This window comes from Oncorhynchus masou, chromosome 10 (genome assembly GCF_036934945.1).
Source record: "Oncorhynchus masou masou isolate Uvic2021 chromosome 10, UVic_Omas_1.1, whole genome shotgun sequence".
Taxonomy (NCBI): Eukaryota; Metazoa; Chordata; class Actinopteri; order Salmoniformes; family Salmonidae; genus Oncorhynchus; species Oncorhynchus masou.
This window is the reverse complement of record NC_088221.1, coordinates 20,435,743-20,457,938: the sequence shown is the minus strand read 5'-3', so window position 1 is coordinate 20,457,938 and position 22,196 is coordinate 20,435,743. Positions and strand designations below refer to the sequence as shown.

The following is a 22,196-nucleotide window of genomic DNA, read 5'->3' as shown; positions in this document are numbered from 1 at the left end:
GCTCATAAGTAAGCATTTCACTTTAAGATCCACAACTGTTGTATCTGGCGCATGTGACTAATACAACTTGATTTGATTTGTCTTGATGTTACACAAATGTTTGTCACCTAGATTTACATTTACTATGTTACGTCTAGTCTATGAGACCAGGCTGGTATAGCGCCACTGCGCCAGCGAGGAGAGTCTGAGGCAGGGCAGGCTTAAAGGTGTCGACATTACTAGCTTCTGTAGTTTAGGTTGGGGAGTCGGGAGAAAGAAGAGGGAGACGCATTTCCCATACAGAAGAGCCACTCTGTGCAGGTTTTCCTCTTGAAATCGGACTAGGTTTGCTATGCGTAAAACGCCCTGCCTTTAAGTTGGATTACTTTGATAGTTGGAAAAAACTATATTTTTAAATAATGGTCAGGTCCGAGAATAAAATAACACGGATTTGTTTTCGAGACCGTGCTGTATATCTGTTTACTTGTGGATGTTAAAATGTCGCGTACACTCGGAGTTTATAAATGGTATGACATTTTTTTCCAGAATTGCCAAAGTCTGCGTATATTCCTAATTTGTGTGGTTATTTTGAGAGCTGAAATTGGAAGTTTGGATTAACGGTTTCTAAATACCCCGAATGTTTTTCAGGAATTGCTGACTCCGTCAATTGGTGCCTGGTTTGGATATTTTAGAACCTCTCTAGTGAGTTTTCCTGTCTGCGTTTTCACGCTTCTCTCAGGTTGATCGCAGGCTGGTGAAGTGGGGTTTGGCTGGTGTTCCACTGCAAAAAGTAAAGGCATGCTTTAAAACACAATAATAAAGTGTTGGCCTCTCTCTTGCACTCTGTTTTTTTTTACTGCGCTGGACTTTATTTATTATTTATTGAACATAAATGCTCTAAAGACGCACACAGGTCCCATGTCCACTATTGGATATTCTTCTCTCTTTCTTGTTGTTTATTGTAACTAACAGTTTACAATAATGCGGGGAGAGTTTGTCCTGGGTCTGTCCCTGCTGTGTCTGCTAGCGTGGGCAGTACATGCCGACAAACAGGCCCACCTCAGACGGTTTCCCTTGCGCCAACGCACCAAACTCAATACCGGGCGTCTGCAGCTCGGCGCAGCCGGCAGAGAGCGCACTGTCGGCGTGGGAGGAACCCGCCCAGGACCCGGCTCCCCCTCGGTGCCCTCCGGGATCAGCGCCAGGCTCGACGAGGACATGCAGGCGGACCAGGTCTCTGTTCTTCAGCCCAGGACTGGGTCTGGACAGGGCAGGAGAGGTGGAGCGCTGGCAAGGGCAGCAGGGAGGAGGGTAGCTGGGAAGATGGCTCCCCTCCAGTCTGGCATGCTTCAGGATGAAGGCACTCCCGGGGCGAGGGCCAGACAGACTCGAATGCCAAGCAGCGCAGGCTCGCCTAACCTCCTGGCAAGCTTTGCAGGGAAAAACCGAGTCCTGGTGATTTCTGCTCCACATGACTCAGATGGTTACTACCGGCTGATGATGGCACTGCTGAAGCCAGACGTGTACTGCGAGCTGGCAGAGAGGCACGTGCAGCAGATCGTGATATTCCACCAGGAGGGGGAGATGGGTGGGAAGGTGAGGCGGATCACCAGCGAGGGGAAGGTGATGGAGGAACCTTTGGACAAAGTGCTTATCCCCCGCCTCATGACCTTCCTCAAACTGGAGAAAGGTAGGCTTGGCCCACCTGGAAACATCCCCTAGCCCTACTCCTTCAGTGTTAGCTGATCTGAGAGAATCTCTGTGGGGGGCTAGATTGAACCTGCTTGGTGTTAGGAGTGGGGGTTATGGGGGTACTTGGTGTGATGTTGGCTATTTGTATGTTTACTGCATGATTTATGCTGACAAGCAGTGAAAATGAATTTGTGAGGGCAATAACATAAATCTGAGTCTTTACAGTTAAGTTTGGGATGCTTACAGCGTGCTTCGTGAGTTTTTCTCATTTCGGCATGTTGCTTGTGGCCAAAGCCATATTAGCTAGTCTACTTTACTCAGTAAATTAAACCTGTCACCCTGTTCTGTCCAGGTAAGTTCGGTATGGTGCTCCTGAGGAAAACACTGCAAGTGGAGGAGAGGTACCCCTATCCAGTCAGGCTGGAGGCCATGTACGAGGTCATCGACCAGGCACCAATGAGGAAGCTGGAGAAGATCCGACAGAAGGGATTCGTCCAGAAGTGTAAAGGGGCAGGTGTAGAGGGCCAAGTGGGTGGGGGGGGTGGAGACTCAGGGATGGAAGTTGAAACAGGTGGACAGGTAGACCCGACCCCAGAGAGGAAGCCGCCTGCGAGGAAGCCAATGAGGAGACCCACAACAACCACCACCATTGCCACGAGGTCAACGACAACGAGGCCAATGACAACTTCGATAACAACAAGACCCACGACGACCACGACAAAAGCCACCATGACAACAACGAAAGCAACAACCACACCAAAGCCCACAACAACCACAACTAAACGTCCTGTGACCACACGACAGACCACCACCACTACCACCAGAACCCAGAGACCCACAAAAGCCCAAACCACCCCTCACTGGCTGCCTGCCCCTAGGACCACGCCTGAGCCCTATAACCGCAGAGACAAGGGGAGAGACAGGGCGAGGTACCCACCCAAGACCACCACGTCTGGGGACAACCGAACAGACAAGGAGGGGAAGGACCACAACAGCCGTAAGCCGGCCGGAGTGATACCCACCAAAAGGAAGCATGGGAAGGTATGCAGTTATTTTTATTTTACCTTTATTTAACTCGGCAAGTCAGTTAAGAACAAATTCTTATTTTCAATGATGGCCTAGGAACAGTGGGTTAACTGCATGTTAAGGGGCAGAACGACAGATTTGTACCTTGTCAGCTCGGGGATTTGAACTTGCAACCTTTCGGTTACTAGTCCAACCACTAGGCTACCCTGCCTCCCCAAAAAGTTGACTTATTACATTGATGTTGAGACAGAATGTTGCTGTATGTTGTTCTCTGTTGCTTTTGTTGCACCAGGCTTGATTTTGGTGATCAATAAAGTCCTCTTCTCTCCTATCCTCTCATTTTCTCCTCCCTCCTCTCCTCTTCTCTTCTCTCTTCTCTCCAGGTGTTGAATAATGAGTATGAGGAGAATTATGAATCAAGCCGGCCCACCTCCGGCAACCCAGAGACAGAGGTCAACACAGAGGTCAGCCCAACCAAGAGGGGCAAGGGAAAACACGACAATACTGAGAAGAAGAAGAAAAAGAACAGCAAACCAGAAAAGGCCACCAAGAGGGGCAAGGCAGAGAGGAGAGGAGCGAAGGTGGGGAAGGAGGGAAAAAACAATGGGAAGAAGAACGGAAAGAAGGCGTTGAAGAATCACGAGAAAGAGGCGTACCACAAACCCACCAAGAAGCCTCCGCCTCCTAAGGGTTCCCTGGCATCCTTCCTGGACTACTTTGAGAACAGGAGACGACTTGTGGTGAGTACCAGTGTTTTGCAGCCTGTCTAGATTCTTATCACAGTAGTGTTGCAGAGGGCAGGGTAGTAAAATCAGTCCCCCATCCTCTCCCTCCCCGCTGTCTATTATAAACACAATCGCCACAGCAGTGTGTGTGAGTGTGTGTAACACAGTCTAACCCAGTCTCTTTCTGTGTGTGTGTGTGTGACTCCAGATCATAACAGCCCCCAGTGAGGAGAGCACTATGTATGTGCAACAGAGGGATGAGTACCTGGAGACGGTGTGTGAGATGGCCATCAGGAAAGTCTCCATCATCACCATCTTTGGCTCTGTCAACTCCACCATGAAGATAGATCACTACCAGCTGGGTATGTACACATCTCTACTAACACACTATTGCAGGAAAGGAAAAGTGTAAGTGAATTTGGGTCCTTAAACTCTATATAAATGCAATGTATTATTATTGTTACGACACGTAGCCTGTACAGGACAGAACAGTCCGCATCAGCTACAGTACACTTGAAATTGAAAGGTCATTTCTGATTTAGCCCACATATACCTGTAAATGCAGTCTCCGCGAACGTGGGAACATTGCCTTTAGATTTCAAACGCGCTATAGCCCTGAACTTCGGCGATACGGATTGAATTGAGCCCTTAAGTTACAGTAGGTGTCCTGTATTGCTGTTACTGCCCTGTCCTGATTTTACCCCTGCTATCCTAAACTCCTCTCTCTGATAGAACAGAAGGCTAGCAGGTGTCTGGAGTGAGTCTGCAGCAAACAATGAGAGGCTCGAACAATAACACTGTGAACAGGATGACACAACCATTGCAATGACATTTTGGTGAGACACAATGACAAAGCCTCCTGAGTCCCAGATATGAAAGTTAATGGTGCACAAAGGCTTTCACAGCTTCGCCATGAGTGCTTCGCGCATGTGACCACACGGATCGGGGGGGCTTTGTGTTTGTGAGAGTCTCACCTTTCCATAGAGGGGGCATAATAATTTATTGGCCAAACCGTTCGATCGCTACAGCCGTTTTCATGAGAAAAAGCTACAGAGAAACACCTCTGTAGCTTTGCAACCTTCCACCACCGATGCGGAAGTCAGACATCGGCGTTTGCCGTGGATTAGGATCCAGCCCATGCACATCTCTAGCTTACACAGACAGCTTTTGAAGGGGATTTTTATTATTATGTATGTATTATGCCTCGAGCGGAGCATGAGGGGGGCCTCAAGCAGAGAAACTATTGTAATATTTGTATATATATATTTATTTTTATTTTTTATGCCCAGGTCATGAGGCCCCTTGATAATGTGAGACCTGAGGCAATTGCCTCTTCTGCCTAATGGTAAGTCTGCCAGTGTGTATGTGTGGTGTGGGGCGATCCCGGCTGAATACCTTCCGAGTTTATCATTGGTGAAAAGGGGAAAGTCTGCTTCCTCTGCAGCTAATGTGTAAGCTAGAGAGTTAGGTCACCTCTTTCACTCACACACACACACATGTGTCTTGGGTTAGCTTACATGGCTTATCTTCAAGATGAATTAGAGTCTCCCTTTTGTTGATTTTCTTCAAAGCTACTTATTCAGATGGCTCAAGATTACAAATGCGTCTTATGAGATTTGCTTTGTAAATTGGGCTTGGCAAGCGACAATATTTGTAGTTTTATGGAGATTTGAATCGTGCCTCTAGCCTATAGTTAGGATGTGTTAATGTCAGGACACAGCCCTACTGTATAAAATGTTATTATTCTCTCTGATTCTACACAACGACATGTTCCAGAGACGGAATGCCAGAAAGTGATGAGGTGATGTCACACACACCCATGTTATGAACCAGACGGTGGTTAGTCTTATGTTCCGAGCATCGCTCCAAGGGTTAATGTGTGTTCGTGCGGGTGAGCGTGTGTTCGTGCGGGTGTGTGTGTCTGTGTGTAAATGGTCTTTTCACAGCTGTATGCTGGAAAAAGGTTCCCTGTGTTGGATGACATCATCCTTACCTTTGAGTGTAACGTGCTTCTGTGTGAATTTCAGTACTTCAGCATAACTTTTTCTGCAGGTTTCCTCGTGGTTCTATTTAAAGAAAACATCCCATAAAAAACATTAGTAACTTTCAAAGAACATTCTAAGAATGTTATTTAAAAACATATACCTGTACATTCCGTTCTAAGTGTCAACAAAACTCTCTCTATCCTCTGTGTATCTTGTTAAGTGTTTCCAGGTGTGTTTGCCGCGCCCACTTATTGGCCACACCTGATCTTAATGAGTGCTTGTTCCTTTGACATTGGTTCCGTTTGAATAGACAAAAATGAAGAGCTTTGTATCAGTTAAAAGAAACATGGCATGCTAGCTTCATCCTGGTGACGTAGTGGAGTATTTCCATGAATAGAGAACAGACGATTGTATGTTTGTATCTCACTGAGGCTTTGATACAATAAAAAATACATGGGTTTGCATGATTAATCCCTAAGTTAATGAATTTCCATGTGTCCTAACTGTGCTTGGAGTTCAAAACAGTTAACACAAATTAAGCTAGCAGTGTGTTCTCAGAACGTTATTTAATTACCTTCAAATAACTAAGCATTTTCGTCATCAGAATATTAAGAAAATTTCTCAAGAAAACCTTCAGGGAACCATAGTGAAACGTTCTCAGAACCTCCTTGCATCCTAAAAAGTCAGGAAACTTATGGCTTCATTCTCAGTACAAATGGAAAACCAAAAACATACGTTCCCACAACTTCCAAGGAACCAAATGTGCTAGCTGTGTTAGCTCCTCTAAGCCATGTGATCAAGCCAACTTCCTGCCTGAGCATATTCCTGTTCAGGATAGATAGATGGATCACCGCTTTGCCTTAGAAGCCATGGTGCTACAGATACTGTATATGTAATCCATAGGAAGACGCCATTTGTTTTCTGTAGAAAGGAGGATGGTTGTGGATTGAAAACATCTTCATGTATGTTGCTGTATGCTTTCAAAAGGTGACCAGTTCTCTTTATAGTACAAAGCAGACATGTGGAGTCCTTATCCTCTCAATCACATCAGGAAACATTGGGGTTTAAAAAATAATCCTTGTTGTGTAGACTGATGGGTTTCCAGTCAAAACATACAGTAAGTCAACAAATGGCCTCTGTCATTACCCTCATGTTGAGGGAAAACAGAGCGAGATCTGGAATGCAGTCTGAGATGCAATCCGGTCTGCCTCAACAAGCATTCGGGAATCAGGAGAAAATTATGGTTGAATGTTTTTTTTTAAAACATTTTTTTTAAAGGAATATCCATGTTGAAAGGGAGTGAGACATTCCAAAGAGTTAAAGGAAATAAAAATAAGACAAACAATCTAGATTGGCTTCTTCCTCCTCAGCCATTTCCCTCTCACTCTGTTTGATACAGATTATTGCCAATGTTTGGTAATAAAGATGGCCTCAGTGTGTGTGTGTGTGTGTGTGTGTGTGTGTGTGTGTGTGTGTGTGTGTGCATGCGTGCACACTCGTGTGTGTGTGTGTCTTCTCAGAGGAAGCAGTAAGCCTAGAGTAAACACACCATTGCCCTCATTTTGGGTGGTAGATCTATTTTACCTCAAACAGACGCTCGCCCAAAATCAACCGTCGATTCCCCCAGTAGTCCCCTCCTTACCCTACCTCTATGTTGGCAGAACTGAAGAGACAGGGATAGGTGTAACCAATAACAACTAATAAGGCCACGACTCCACCTCTCCTAAATATTATGAGGGAAACACGCCTTCTGGTCGTCAGTCATGTGTCAACCCATTCAGTCTCTGGTAGGAAGTGGGATGCCCAATCCCTGTTTCCCCATGACTGGTTGTACTATGCAGTTGTTTTAGCTTCCTTATCTGAAAATGCACTCATTATTGTAAGTTGCTCTGGACAGGAGTCTGTTAAATTGTACTAAACAACATTTTAATTGGTTGTCTGTTTCTCAATTTTCTCTCGCTCTCTTCTTTCCCTTCTCTTTCTCTTCCCCTCCCAGAGAACGACAAGCCTATGACGGGTCTTCGCCAGGAGGACCTGGTGAACCAGGATCTGATCACAGAGCTCAGGAAGGAGTTTTATATGACATTTAACGACTTCTACATGGTTCTCACTGACACTGACATGAGAGCCAAGGTGAGTTTTGTCTCTCTCTCTATTTTTTTCTCTGTCTCTCTGTCTTACTAGGCGTGCATTATTTTGCAATCTGACACACTGGATTGTAGGAGGCTGCACTTTTTGGACCATTCCGTTTAGAACTAAAGTCTACAACTCAACCCAACCATTTTGCCAAGTGAGCTAAATGGAGCACAAACACTTAACCTCTCTGTTTGGCCAATTAGACATAGACTCATGTTGCCTGACCTGCCTTCGCCATACTGTAAACATCCTGCCGTGATTAAACACTGGTTTAATTCACACATCATGACGTTCTCCCAACAGCTGTGTTTGTGTGTGTGTGTGTGTGTGTGTGTGTGTGTGTGTGTGTGTGTGTGTAAACCACCAGGCTGTTTTCAGACAGATTAAACAAAGACGCCAGTGTGCAAGCAACCCTCTAATGCTGTCAGTACAGACAGGAAATTCTATTAACATTACAGGGCACATGGAGGGAGGGAGGAGTGACAGGGAATGCAAAAAACAATGAGGGAGACTGTATCCATGGCAGCAGACCCTCACCTGATCCATTAGAAAGTTTGTGTGCCTGTGCTTCTGTGAGTGTGTAATGCTGCATTGGGGAATATCACATTCTGGACTGAGCAAATTTGAGATCAGAATTTTAATGCCCACAGTGTTAAATGCAGCACTTTCTTAGTGTGTATATGACTAACACTTTTCAAAGTGTTGATGAACTAAGACCCCAAGAGTGTTGGGTCTCCTAACATTATGGGTGTTGCAAATTTGGACTTAAATTAACACTTTATTAGGGCAGATGCTGTTACACTTCCTCAGTGTTAGGGCATTAACACCTGTGGTGTTACCGTAACTATTTTTTGTTGTGATATAAGACTGTGGGGTGTAAAGCCTTATTTACATATTTATTTCACAGGGTGCCACTCAAGTTAATTTTAGAGGTACCTGTACCACCCATGACTGTGTTTGCTAGTGACAGAGACATGATTTTTGCATTCGATGGCTTTCAGTCCCGTAGCTTTCAGTGAGTGCCTACATTTATATTTTATCATCCAAATGTCATTATTTATCACAATAAATGACTTTTTTTGACTATACCATACTTCAACATTCAAGTTTCACCCGAACACAGTTGTCTGAAACTCCTGGTTTGCAGGCCACATCAACAAGTCATATTATGCTGGCTTCCAAAGTGTTACATAATTCCTATTCAAATCCAGCCATAGGCTATTGAAGAATTAGAACTTTTAATCCCCCGCAACCAGCAGTTAAAATGACTGCCAAGGTAGGAAAGGTTGATCAATGAGACTACCTAAACCATCTCAATAACGGGTTAAATAAATCCAACCACTTACAGATTGGATTTGCTTAGAAACATTTGTTATTTATCTTTGTGTAGTATAAGATCAATTAATCAATCATTGTGCATGCAGAAACATAGATATTAAAACTATTCTAAAAAGCAACCTGCAACAAAGCATGCTGGAAAATATAATGTCCCATGTCTTTTTCACTCTGAGGGAATTAACGGAAATGAACTCAACAGTTGAGTGACAACACCACCTGGTTAACACTTAATTTATTAACCACAGGTGGTGTCAATTTCAATCCCATTTATTCACTGCAGGTGGTGTCAATATCAATCCCATTTATTCCCTGCAGGCGGTGTCAATTTCAATCCCATTTATTCCCTGCAGGCGGTGTCAATTTCAATCCCACTGGTGTTAACCCCACTCGAATCAGATATAACACTCACAACACTTTTTTAAAATCTCAACTCCAATAGTTTAACACCCACAAATCTGCTGTGTGTGAAGGGACTCTGATTGTCATCGAACACATGGCTCAGTGTCTTGTTTCATTTGCATTCAGATTTTTTTTAGGAATAAAGGATACACAATTTTCTAGGAATACTGGGATAGGTATAACAAAGGAGTAGCATTTCTTATGTTTTTCTCCTGACAACTTAAAGAATCGAATAAGGATTGTACACTCAAATCCTCCAATGCTTATCTTTTTGGTCCATTGTCTTTTTTTCTGTCTTGATGATGTGTGTTTGTCCCTCTAACAGCAATCCTACGAGGTCCCGATCGCCATGAAGGCTGTGTTTGATTACATCGACACCTTCTCCTCTCGCATCAGAGAGATGGAACAGCAGAAGAGAGACGGAGTTGTCTGCAAGAAGGAGGACAAACCCAGATCACTGGAGAACTTCCTCTCCAGGTAGTGTGTGTGAACGTTACTCTTGCTGATGGCTGTGGCAGCGTCTGGAATTTTAAACAGTCATTAGCTCATAGCCAGTGAGAATATTGTCTCAAACCAGGCAGGGGTCTTGTTGAGGAGGCTGTAGTCAGAATTTGTAGTCAACATGAATATTCACACTAAATCACCTGCACCACAAATTCAACAGTTCTTTATGAGCTAAACTTGGCTCTGATGGTGGACAGCATGCGCAAGCCTGTACTTCTAGTACTCTACGTTAACACCATTGTCTTGGATTGATTGACTATGGTCCTATATTTCTATCTTTAACAGATTGACTGTGGTTTGTTGCAATAGAGACTAAATTCCAGTCTGATGACAGTGAGCCACAGGGTCTGGAGTTTGGACAGAAAGTGACTTGGTTGATGACATGACTGTATAATCTTCCTAGATCTTTCATCCTAGTTCCGTCTTTGGGTTCTCAGGTTCCGTTGGAGGCGTCGCCTGTTTGTAATCTCCGCCCCCAACGATGAGGAATGGGCCTATCAGCAGCAACTCTATGCACTGACCAGCCAAGCCTGCAACCTGGGTGAGTATAAGAAGGAATTGTTGAGTTATTATCATATTCCTTAAACAATATTTATCCCATCTACAGGAAGTGACTAGTCTAGTACCTAGGGGTTGTTACACACACACACACACACACACACACACACACACACACACACACACACACAGTGCTCCCTGTGGTTCAAAGTTTGTGTAAATCATATTAGATTTACAACAGCCTCCACTCAGACCCGACCTCATACAGAAGAACATTAGGCTCTCTATCCATTTGTTTCATTTTAGATTGATAGGTAAACACCTATACTTTAGTAGTCATAATAAAAGTGTTGGCAGTCACTGAGATTGAGGAGGACCATTATAATTGTTTCTCACAGACATGTGCATACGCATTCACGACCTGACCGTAGACAGACTTTTTTATTCTCTATTTGATTAGGTCAGGGTGTGACTTGGGTGGGCAAATCTATGTTTCTATTTCTTTGTTGGCCTAGTATGGTTCCCAATCAGAGGCAGCTGTTTATCATTGTCTCTGATTGGGGATCATACTTAGGCAGCCCTTTTTCCCACCTTCAGTTGTGGGATCTTGATTTTGTTAGTTGCTGTATATCCTGCAGAACTTTACGGTCGTTTATCTTTTGTTGTTTTTTTGGTGTTAATCAAAATAAAGAAAGATGTACGCTTACCACACTGCACCTTGGTCTCATTCCAACAACGGATGTAACAGAAGATCCCACCACAAACGGACCAAGCAGCGTGTTCAGGAGGAGAGGACACAATGGAAACCCGAGAGGCAGCCCCCCCAAAAAAATGTTTTTGGGGGGGCAGATGACGTGGGCGTCGGTGCTGAGGGGTGAGTCCGAGGAGGAATTCTTGGACCGTTTGAGGGAGGAGTGGTTGGTAGTAGAGAGGGACGAAAGAGTTTGGAGGGGTTTTAGTCTGTAGCAAGACAGTCGCTTTGAGGAGCGTGTGATCCTTCAGGCACCATGCTTTGCGTTTACACGTACTGTGTCTCCGGTACGCATCCACAGCCCGGTGCGCTCTGTGCCAGCTCCCCGCATTTGCCGTGCTAGAGTGGGCATTCAGCCAGGACGGATTGTGCCGGCTCAGGGCTCCTGGTCTCCGGTGCATCTCTTCGGCCCAGGGTGTCCTGTGCCAGCTCCACACACACGGTCTCCTGTGCGTCTGCCCAGCCTGGTAAGCCCTGTGCCAGCTCCACGCACCAGGCCTCCAGTGCGTCTGCCCAGCCTGGTAAGCCCTGTGCCAGCTCCACACACCCGGTCTCCTGTGCGTCTGCCCAGCCTGGTAAGCCCTGTGCCAGCTCCACGCACCAGGCCTCCAGTGCGTCTCTCCAGCCCGGTGCGTTCTGTGCCAGCTCTATGCACCCGGGCCTCCAGTGGTGATCCATGGCCCGAAGCCTCCAGTGGTGATCCATGGCCCGAAGCCTCCAGTGGTGATCCATGGCACGAAGCCTCCAGTGATGATCCATGGCACGAAGCCTCCAGTGATGATCCATGGCCCGGAGTCTGCGGCGACGGTCCCCAGTCGGGAGCCTCCGGCGACGATCGGTGGTTCGGTCCCGCACTGGAGCCTCCACCGAGATGAGATGCCCAGCCGGACCCTCCCCTATAGGTTCAGGTTTGTGGCCGGAGTCCGCACCTTTGGGGCGGGGTACTGTCACGCCCTGACCTTAGAGAGCCTTTTTTATTCTCTGTTTGGTTAGGTCAGGGTGTGACTTGGGTGGGCAAATCTATGTTTCTATTTCTTTGTTGGCCTAGTATGGTTCCCAATCAGAGAGAGCTGTTTATCGTTGTCTCTGATTGGGGATCATGCTTAGGCAGCCCTTTTTCCCACCTTCAGTTGTGGGATCTTGATTTTGTTAGTTGCTGTGTAGCCTGCAGAACTTTACGTTTGTATATCTTTTGTTGTTTTTTTGATGTTCATCAAAATAAAGAAAGATGTGCGCTTACCACGCGGGCGTAACAGTGTGTCCAAATTTTTGACTGGTAGTGTATGTCAGGCTAGGAATGACCATGCAAAAACGTTTTTCTGGGATGCATGAACAAATCAAATCTAACTTCATTTGTCACATGCGCGGAATACAACAAGTGTAGACCTTACTGTGAAATTCTTATAAGGGTCTGTAAGGGCTTACTTACAAGCCCTTAACCAACAATGATATTTTCAGGGATTTCGATAACAACCTATGGCCAAATGTTCAAGACAGGCTTGATTTCAAAATGTAATCAAATGAAAGAAACAAAGTTTAGCCAGTATTAGTTTATACTTGTTTAACATTGTTTCTTTCATTTCTTTCATTTGATTACATTTTGAATGATGTATTCAATGATCACACCTTTCATCACATATAAGATGGAAATTATGGACATTTGATGTTGAGTCAAATATGATGGGTAGTGCAAGTGTATTGCCTAATGTGAAAAGTGTAATGTACTGTAATTTAATGTTCTTTAGCATACTACATTCAAAGGGACATTTTGAAACATGGGTCTTAAATGTGTTGCTACTGGGCTAACTGGTTGGTAAAATAACTACATTGAGAAGATGTCATTATGTTGTGTTTTGGTGATTCAACCAATGTACTCATTATATTTTTGGTGTGTGGTGAAACATGCCTGCAAACAAAATTAATGCACAATGAAAGGTTTTGAATGTAAGACACCTGAAACCCCACCTCTTCAAGGAATACCTAGGATAGGATAAGTAATCCTTCTCACCACCCCCTTAATGATTTAGATGCACTATTGTAAAGTGGCTGTCCCACTGGATGTCAGAAGGTGAATTCACCAATTTGTAAGTCGCTCTGGATAAGAGCGTCTGCTAAATGACTTAAATGTAAATGTAAATGTAAGATTGGCTGTGTTACCAGTTTGGAGTTTTGTACTAAGAGTTTTGAAAAATCACCACATGAAAATAGCACCAAAGCGATTTAAAAAAATGAACAATCAGGGGTGCACGAGAACTTCAGTATTGGTGTTAATAACCAGAGTTGATTGTGAGTGTGTCAATACTCTGTGTAGAGTAAAACACTCAAAACCATGCACATCATTATCATATTTCCCAGCAAGCTCTATTGTAGGTTGATTTTCAGAATTGTTTGTTTCAATATCTGTGTTTTTGCATGTATATTGATTGGTTGATTAATCTTAGACTACATAAAGATAAATAACATACATTTTTCTAAACTAATCCAATCAAATTGTATTAGGCACATGTGCTGAATACAACAGGTGTAGTAGACCTTAAAGTAAAATGCTAACCAACAATGCAAGCCCCTAACCAACAATGCAGTTTAAAAAATACAAATAAGATATTTTTTTTTAAAGGAACAAGTAATTAAAGAGCAGCAGTAAAATAGCAATAGCGAGACTATATACAGGGGGTAACGGTACAGAGTCATTGTGAGGGGGCACTGGTTAGTCGAGGTAATTGAGGTAATATGTACATGTTGGTAGAGTTATTAAAGTGACTATGCATAGATAATAACTGAGAGTAGCAGAGTCAAAAAAGAGGGGGTGGGCAATGCAAATAGTATTTTGTTGTTCTAATGCGCTATTATGTACTCTCTGCTGTTTGTTCATCTATGTGGTGGTGGTTTCCATGGTGACCCAGGCCTGAGACACATCTCCGTCCTGAAGCTGGTTGGCATGGAGGCAGTGGACCAGGGAGGAGTCCTAGAGCTCTATCCAATCAACGGTAAGAACCCTGTTGTCTCCACACCACCTATATGTACAGTTGAAGTTGGAAGTTTACATACACCTTAGCCAAATACATTTAAACTCCGTTTTTCACAATTCCTGACATTTAATCCTAGTAAAAATGTCCTGTCTTAGGTCAGTTAGGATCACCACTTTATTTTAAGAATGTGAAATGTCAGAATAATAGTAGAGGATTTATGCTGATTTATTTCAGCTTTTATTTCTTTCATCACATTCCCAGTGGGTGTAACGGCGTTCTTCGTTTGTCGAAAGAGAGTCGGACCGAAATGCAGCGTGTTGGTTACTCATGTTTTTAATGGAACAAATGACGATACACGAAATAACTTATAAATACAAAAAAACAACAAACGGAACGTGAAAAAACCTATACAGCCTGTCTGGTGAACACTAACACAGAGACAGGAACAATCACCCACGAAATACAAAGTGAAACCCAGGCTACCTAAATACGGTTCCCAATCAGAGACAACGAGAATCACCTGACTCTGATTGAGAACCGCCTCAGGCAGCCAAACCTAAACAACACCCCTACTCAGCCGCAATCCCAAATACTACAAACCCCAATACGAAAATACAATATATAAACCCATGTCACACCCTGGCCTGACCAAATATATAACGAAAACACAAAATACAATGACCAAGGCGTGACAGAACCCCCCTTAAGGTGCGGACTCCCGGACGCACCTCAAAACCATAGGGCGGGTCCGGGTGGGCGTCTGTCCATGGTGGCGGTTCCGGCTCGGGACGTGGACCCCACTCCATAAATGTCATAGTTCCTCCCCTTCGCGTCCTGGGATGATCCACCCCACTGAACTGCCGCCGACCATGGCCGAATAGTCCTCACCCAGAACCCCACTGAACTGAGGGGCAGCTCGGGACTGAGGGGCAGCTCGGGACTGAGGGGCAGCTCAGCACAAAGAGGAAGCCCAGTACTGAGAGGAAGCCCAGTACTGAGATGAAGCCCAGCCAGGCAGTTGAATCCGGCAGATCCTGGCTGACTGGCGGATCTGGAAGAGTCTGGTTGACTAGCGGATCTGGAAGAGTCTGGTTGACTGGCAGATCTGGAAGAGTCTGGTTGACTGGCAGATCTGGAAGGGTCTGGTTGACTGGCAGATCTGGAAGAGTCTGGTTGACTGGCAGATCTGGAAGGGTCTGGCTGACTGGCAGATCTGGAAGGGTCTGGCTGACTGGCAGATCTGGAAGGGTCTGGCTGACTGGCAGATCTGGAAGAGTCTGGCTGACTGGCAGATCTGGAAGAGTCTGGCTGACTGGCAGATCTGGAAGAGTCTGGCTGACTGGCAGATCTGGAAGAGTCTGGCTGACTGGCAGATCTGGAAGAGTCTGGCTGACTGGCAGATCTGGAAGAGTCTGGCTGACTGGCAGATCTGGAAGAGTCTGGCTGACTGGCGGCTCTGGCTGCTTCATGCTGACTGGCGGCTCTGGCTGCTCCATGCAGACTAACGGCTCTGGCTGCTCCATGCAGACTAACAGCTTTGGCAGCTCCTTGCCGACTGGCAGCTCCTTGCCGACTGGCAGCTCCTTGCCGACTGGCAGCTCCTTGCAGACTGGCAACTCCATGCAGACTGGCAGCTCTAGCTGTTCCATGCAGACTGGCAACTCTGGCTGCTCCATGCAGACTGGCAACTCTGGCTGCTCCATGCAGACTGGCAGCTCTAGCTGCTCCATACAGACTGGCAGCTCTGGCTGCTCCATGCAGACTGGCAGCTCTGGCTGCTCCATGCAGACTGGCAGCTCTAGCTGCTCCATGCAGACTGGCAGCTCTAGCTGCTCCATGCAGACTGGCAGCTCTAGCTGCTCCATGCAGACTGGCAGCTCAGGCTGCTCCGAACAGGCAGGAGGCTCCGGCAGCGCTGTAGAGGAGGAAGGCTCTAGAAACGCTGAACAGGCGGGAGACTCCGACAGCGCAGGAGAGGGAGAAAGCGCTGGCTGCGCTGAACAGGCGAGGCGCACTGAAGGCCTGGTGCGTGGCACAGGATGGACTGGACCGTGAAGGTGTACTGGAGAGCCTGAGAGCAGGACTGGCACAGGACGTGCAAGGCTAGGTAGGTACACAGGAGGCCTAGTGCGTGAGGCTGGCACATTTTTCACCAGCCGACTAACACGCACCTCAGGACTAGTATGGAGCGCTGACCCAGGTGCCATTAAATCCCCGACACGCTCCGTCGGACGAATCTTATACCTAAAGCACCAAACTAGCAACTCCCTCATTACTCTCTCCTCCAATTTCCCCATTAACTCCTTCACAGTCTCTGCTTCGCTCACCTCCAACACCGGTTCTGGTCTCCTCCTTGGCTCCTCACGATAAACAGGGAGAGTTGGCTCAGGTCTGTCTCCTGACTCAGCCACTCTCCCTCTGAGCCCCCCTCCAAGAAATTTTTGGGGCTGATTTTCTGGTTTCGCTCTGCGCCGCCGTGTCACTCTTTTCGACTCCATTCTCCTATAGCCCTCTTCGCACTGCTCCAGCGAATCCCAGGCGGGCTCCGGCACTCTCTCTGGGTCGGCCGCCCACCTGTCTATTTCTTCCCACGTCGTATACTCCAATCCTCTGCTGTCCATAACGTCCTCCCTTCGCTGCTCCAGCTGCCTGTTAACACGCTGCTCGGTCCGTGTGTGGTGGGTGATTCTGTAATGGCGTTCTTCGTTTGTCGAAAGAGAGTCGGACCGAAATGCAGCGTGTTGGTTACTCATGTTTTTAATGGAACAAATGACGATACACGAAATAACTTATAAATACAAAAAAAAAAAAAACGGAACGTGAAAAAACCTATACAGCCTGTCTGGTGAACACTAACACAGAGACAGGAACAATCACCCACGAAATACAAAGTGAAACCCAGGCTACCTAAATACGGTTCCCAATCAGAGACAACGAGAATCACCTGACTCTGATTGAGAACCACCTCAGGCAGCCAAACCTAAACAACACCCCTACTCAGCCGCAATCCCAAATACTACAAACCCCAATATGAAAATACAATATATAAACCCATGTAACACCCTGGCCTGACCAAATATATAACGAAAACACAAAATACAATGACCAAGGCGTGACAGTGGGTCAGAAGTTTACATACACTCAATTAGTATTTGGTAGCATTGCCTTTGCCTTTAAATCGTTTAACTTGGGTCAAACGTTTTAGGTAGCCTTCCACAAGCTTCCCGCAATAAGTTGGGTGAATTTTGGCAGATTCCTCCTGACAAAGCTCGTGTAACTGAGTCAGGTTTGTAGGCCTCCTTGCTTGCACACACCTTTTCAATTTTCTATAGGATTAAGGTCAGGGCTTTGTGATGCCCACTCCAATACCTTGACTGTTATCCTTAAGCCATTTTGCCACAACTTCGAAAGTATGCTTGGGGTCATTGCCCATTTGGAAGACCCATTTGTGACCAAGCTTTAACTTCCTGACTGATGTCTTGAGATGTTGCTTCAATATATCCACATAATTTTACTTCCTCATGATGCCATCTATTTTGTGAAGTGCACCAGTCCCTCCTGCAGCAAAGCACCCCCACAACATGATGCTGCCACCCCCATGTTTCACGGTTGGGATGGTGTTCTTCGGCTTGCAAGCCTCCCCCTATTTCCTCCAAACATAACAATGGTCATTATGGCCAAACAGTTCTATTTTTGTTTCATCAGACCAGAGGACATTTCTACAAAAAGTACTATCTTTGTCCCCATGTGCAGTTGCAAACCGTAGTCTGGCTTTTTTATGGCAGTTTTGGAGCAGTGGCTTCTTCCTTGCTGAACGGCCTTTCAGGTTATGTCGATTTAGGACTCGTTTTTACTGTGGATATAGATACTTTTGTACCTGTTTCCTCCAGCATCTTCACAAGGTCCTTTGCACTTTTCACACCAAAGTACGTTAAACCCTAGAAGACAGAACGCATCTCCTTCCTGAGCGGTATGACGGCTGTGTGGTCCCATGGTGTTTATACTTGCGTACTATTGTTTGTACAGATGAATGTGGTACCTTCAGGCATTTGGAAATTGCTTTCAAGGATGAACCAGACTTGTGGAGGTCTACAATTTTTTTCTGAGGTCTTGGCTGATTTCTTTTGATTTTCCCATGATGTCAAGCAAAGAGGCACTGAGTTTGAAGGTAGGCCTTGAAATACATTTACAGGTACACCTCCAATTGACTCAAATGATGTCAAGAAGCTTCTAAAGCCATGATGTCATTTTCTGGAATTTTCCAAGCTGTTTAAAAGCACAGTCAATTTTAGTGTATGTAAAGTCAAACGACTTTACATACATTGCTAAGTCAAACGACACCGCTGGTTCTGCTCACACTGCCCTACCCTGTGCTCTGACCTCTTTCTCCCCTCTCTCTCCAGATGAAATCTCGCTTCTTGTGACGGCCGGCCGCCCAACAACCTGCCCGCTCGACCCTATCCCCTCCTCTCTTCTCCAGACCATTTCCGGGGACCTTCTCCCTTACCTCACCTCGCTCATCAACTCATCCCTGACCGCTGGCTACGTCCCTTCCGTCTTCAAGAGAGCGAGAGTTGCACCCCTTCTGAAAAAACCTACACTCGATCCCTCCGATGTCAACAACTACAGACCAGTATCCCTTCTTTCTTTTCTCTCCAAAACTCTTGAACGTGCCGTCCTTGGCCAGCTCTCCCGCTATCTCTCTCAGAATGACCTTCTTGATCCAAATCAGTCAGGTTTCAAGACTAGTCATTCAACTGAGACTGCTCTTCTCTGCATCACGGAGGCGCTCCGCACTGCTAAAGCTAACTCTCTCTCCTCTGCTCTCATCCTTCTAGACCTATCGGCTGCCTTCGATACTGTGAACCATCAGATCCTCCTCTCCACCCTCTCCGAGTTGGGCATCTCCGGCGCGGCCCACGCTTGGATTGCGTCCTACCTGACAGGTCGCTCCTACCAGGTGGCGTGGCGAGAATCTGTCTCCTCGCCACACGCTCTCACCACTGGTGTCCCCCAGGGCTCTGTTCTAGGCCCTCTCCTATTCTCGCTATACACCAAGTCACTTGGCTCTGTCATAACCTCACATGGTCTCTCCTATCATTGCTATGCAGACGACACACAATTAATCTTCTCCTTTCCCCCTTCTGATGACCAGGTGGCGAATCGCATCTCTGCATGTCTGGCAGACATATCAGTGTGGATGACGGATCACCACCTCAAGCTGAACCTCGGCAAGACGGAGCTGCTCTTCCTCCCGGGGAAGGACTGCCCGTTCCATGATCTCGCCATCACGGTTGACAACTCCATTGTGTCCTCCTCCCAGAGCGCTAAGAACCTTGGCGTGATCCTGGACAACACCCTGTCGTTCTCAACCAACATCATGGCGGTGGCCCGTTCCTGTAGGTTCATGCTCTACAACATAAGCAGAGTACGACCCTGCCTCACACAGGAAGCGGCGCAGGTCCTAATCCAGGCACTTGTCATCTCCCGTCTGGATTACTGCAACTCGCTGTTGGCTGGGCTCCCTGCCTGTGCCATTAAACCCCTACAACTCATCCAGAACGCCGCAGCCCGTCTGGTGTTCAACCTTCCCAAGTTCTCTCACGTCACCCCGCTCCTCCGCTCTCTCCACTGGCTTCCAGTTGAAGCTCGCATCCGCTACAAGACCATGGTGCTTGCCTACGGAGCTGTGAGTGGAACGGCACCGCAGTACCTCCAGGTTCTGATCAGGCCCTACACCCAAGCAAGGGCACTGCGTTCATCCACCTCTGGCCTGATCGCCTCCCTACCATTGAGGAAGTACAGTTCCCGCTCAGCCCAGTCAAAACTGTTCGCTGCTCTGGCCCCCCAATGGTGGAACAAACTCCCTCACGACGCCAGGACAGCGGAGTCAATCACCACCTTCCGGAGACACCTGAAACCCCACCTCTTCAAGGAATACCTAGGATAGGATAAGTAATCCTTCTCACCACCCCCACCCCCCCTTAATGATTTAGATGCACTATTGTAAAGTGGCTGTTCCACTGGATGTCAGAAGGTGAATTCACCAATTTGTAAGTCGCTCTGGATAAGAGCGTCTGCTAAATGACTTAAATGTAAATGTAATGTAAATGTAAACTTCTGACCCACTGGAATTGTGATACAGTGAGTTGTGAAATAATCTGTCTTTAAACAATTGTTGGAAAAATGACTTGTCATGCACAAAGTAGATGTCCTAATCGACTTGCCAAAACTATATTTTGTTAACAAGAAATTTGTGGAGTGGTTGAAAAATGAGTTTGAATGACTCCAACCTAAGTGTCTGTAAACTTCCGACTTCAACTGTATCAAACTGCATACGGGAAATAGCTGTATGAAGATTAAACCAAACAAAACAAGACAAGTGGAAGGTCAATGGGGCTGTATGTGTTATGTTTAATCTTCAGTTCATACAGCCACGATGTTGAATTTCGGATGTTGTTTTATTGACACAGCAGGCAGGTATGCCAGCCTCAGCCCTAACTCTTGCTGTCTCCCCCAGTCCAAGTCCCTATCGCCCAGCTGCGTCTCCTGTATTCTCCCCATGCTACCTGTTTGATGTCTCCTCTGTGGTACGGGACCCAACCCCCAAAAACTTGCTGATGCTGCTGCCTACACCACACACGGCCCTCCATCCATTCACCCCTGACTGCTGCACAAGCACGCAGACAGCTCCTGTGGCCGGAGTGTTAGGGAGGAGATATGTAAACCCTCCCTTTAATTTCTCTAGCCTGCCAAATAGTTTCCTTGTGTGCTCTTTCTGGACTTTTCCTTTAGTGATGGGTCGTTTGCGAACAAACAGCTCTTTTTGACCTGATCTTTTTGGTGAACGTCGGGAAACGACTCGCATCTGTGAGAGCCATTCAATTGGCTCCCTTATTTACATACTGTTACTACTGGTTTTTGAGCTCCCGATAACGATTATCTTTCTAGCTCTAGAGAGGCAGCTTGGCCATGGAGCGAGAATGCCTCTTTTAAGTCAAAGATATCAAACACACCAAAGCCTATTGACTGACTCTCTCCCCCTTTCAGGCAGCGCCACGGTGGAACGTGAGGGCCTCTCGGCCGCCTTGGTCAAAGACATCCGCAACTACTTCCAGATCAGCCCAGAATACTTCTCCATGCTGCTGGTTGGAAAGGACGGTAACGTCAAGTCGTGGTACCCGAGCCCTATGTGGTCCATGGCCAACATCTACGACCTGGTGGACTCCATGCAGCTCCGCAGGCAGGAGATGGCCATCCAGCAGTCACTGGGCATGCGCTGCCCCGAAGACGAGTACGGGGGCTACGGATACCATCACAATGGCTACGACGGTTACCAGGACGCTTATCACCAGGGATATGGTTACTAAAGAGGTCGTTGAGAGGGTGTCAATGGTCAATAGTCTATCAGCAATGATATGGTTACTAAGGAGTATGTTGCCTTATCTCATAGATGCTTTTTGATGGCCCTTTGTAGATTTGAATGGATCAGATAGGTGTAAGCAAGCCCTCTGGTAGTCTAGATGGGATTGTCACCATGTTGCTTGAATCAGATCTACAAGTTAGCAGTAAGTATCTAGAGCTATGGGAAAGGGATTGAATTCAAATTGGGCATGTGTGTGTGAGGGGCATGGGTATAAACTTTGTCTCGCCTCCTTATTAGTGGATTGTGTTTTCAGGAAGTTTATGCACAGGGTTAAAGGGTAAGGGGTTAGCTCTGTACTTCCTGGTTTTGTACTAGAAGGAAATAAAGGATTGGATAGCGATGTCATCAATCTCAATATTTCTTTATATCAGTCTTGTTCTTGTGTATTAAGAATTACAATTGAAAACACTTCAACATTTCACATTTTCCATCAGTCTACTTCAATTTCATTCCTGACCAAATGTTAATTTTCACTGTCACAGTCTGGACCTTATTGTAGATACAAGTGTAAAGATAAGTCAAAACTTTTGTAATTATTGGATTTATTATTTGAGGCGGTTTTATTTGAGGCTATCAAAATCAGAGCTATAACTGTCTGTTTCTAAGATGAATTTTTAACTCGTTTGTAAAGTTTCCTGTTGCTACACAGTTCTTATTTATACTCTGTGGTGCTTTATGACAAATAAAACTTTGTTTACTATCAACAGTTTCTCGGAGTTAATACACATCTCAGTAATTTGTATAAATGTCGAGTCAGAGGTTCTTTAT

The 22,196-nt window shown here is 46.0% G+C and overlaps 1 protein-coding gene across 1 annotated transcript; it reads left to right on the top strand.

Annotated features, from left to right (window-relative positions):
* The first annotated feature begins 210 nt into the window (after positions 1 to 210).
* Positions 211 to 22,126, top strand: ccdc80 (coiled-coil domain containing 80). The gene is made up of 10 exons (XM_064976151.1): positions 211 to 506; positions 628 to 1,669; positions 2,024 to 2,712; positions 3,081 to 3,437; positions 3,631 to 3,784; positions 7,404 to 7,540; positions 9,606 to 9,757; positions 10,222 to 10,325; positions 13,937 to 14,020; positions 21,053 to 22,126. The coding sequence occupies exons 2-10, from the start codon at positions 961 to 963 to the stop codon at positions 21,370 to 21,372; spliced, it is 2,706 nt and encodes a 901-aa protein (XP_064832223.1). The 5' UTR covers positions 211 to 506; positions 628 to 960; the 3' UTR covers positions 21,373 to 22,126.
* Positions 22,127 to 22,196: the final 70 nt, after the last annotated feature.

Bases quoted from the DNA above. Each gene is read 5' to 3' on its own strand.
- ccdc80 (XM_064976151.1), top strand. From the start codon at position 961: ATGCGGGGAGAGTTTGTCCTGGGTCTGTCCCTGCTGTGTCTGCTAGCG. The intron at 2,713-3,080 runs GTATGCAGTTAT...TCTTCTCTCCAG, and splicing joins CCAAAAGGAAGCATGGGAAG to GTGTTGAATAATGAGTATGA. The intron at 7,541-9,605 runs GTGAGTTTTGTC...TCCCTCTAACAG, and splicing joins ACACTGACATGAGAGCCAAG to CAATCCTACGAGGTCCCGAT.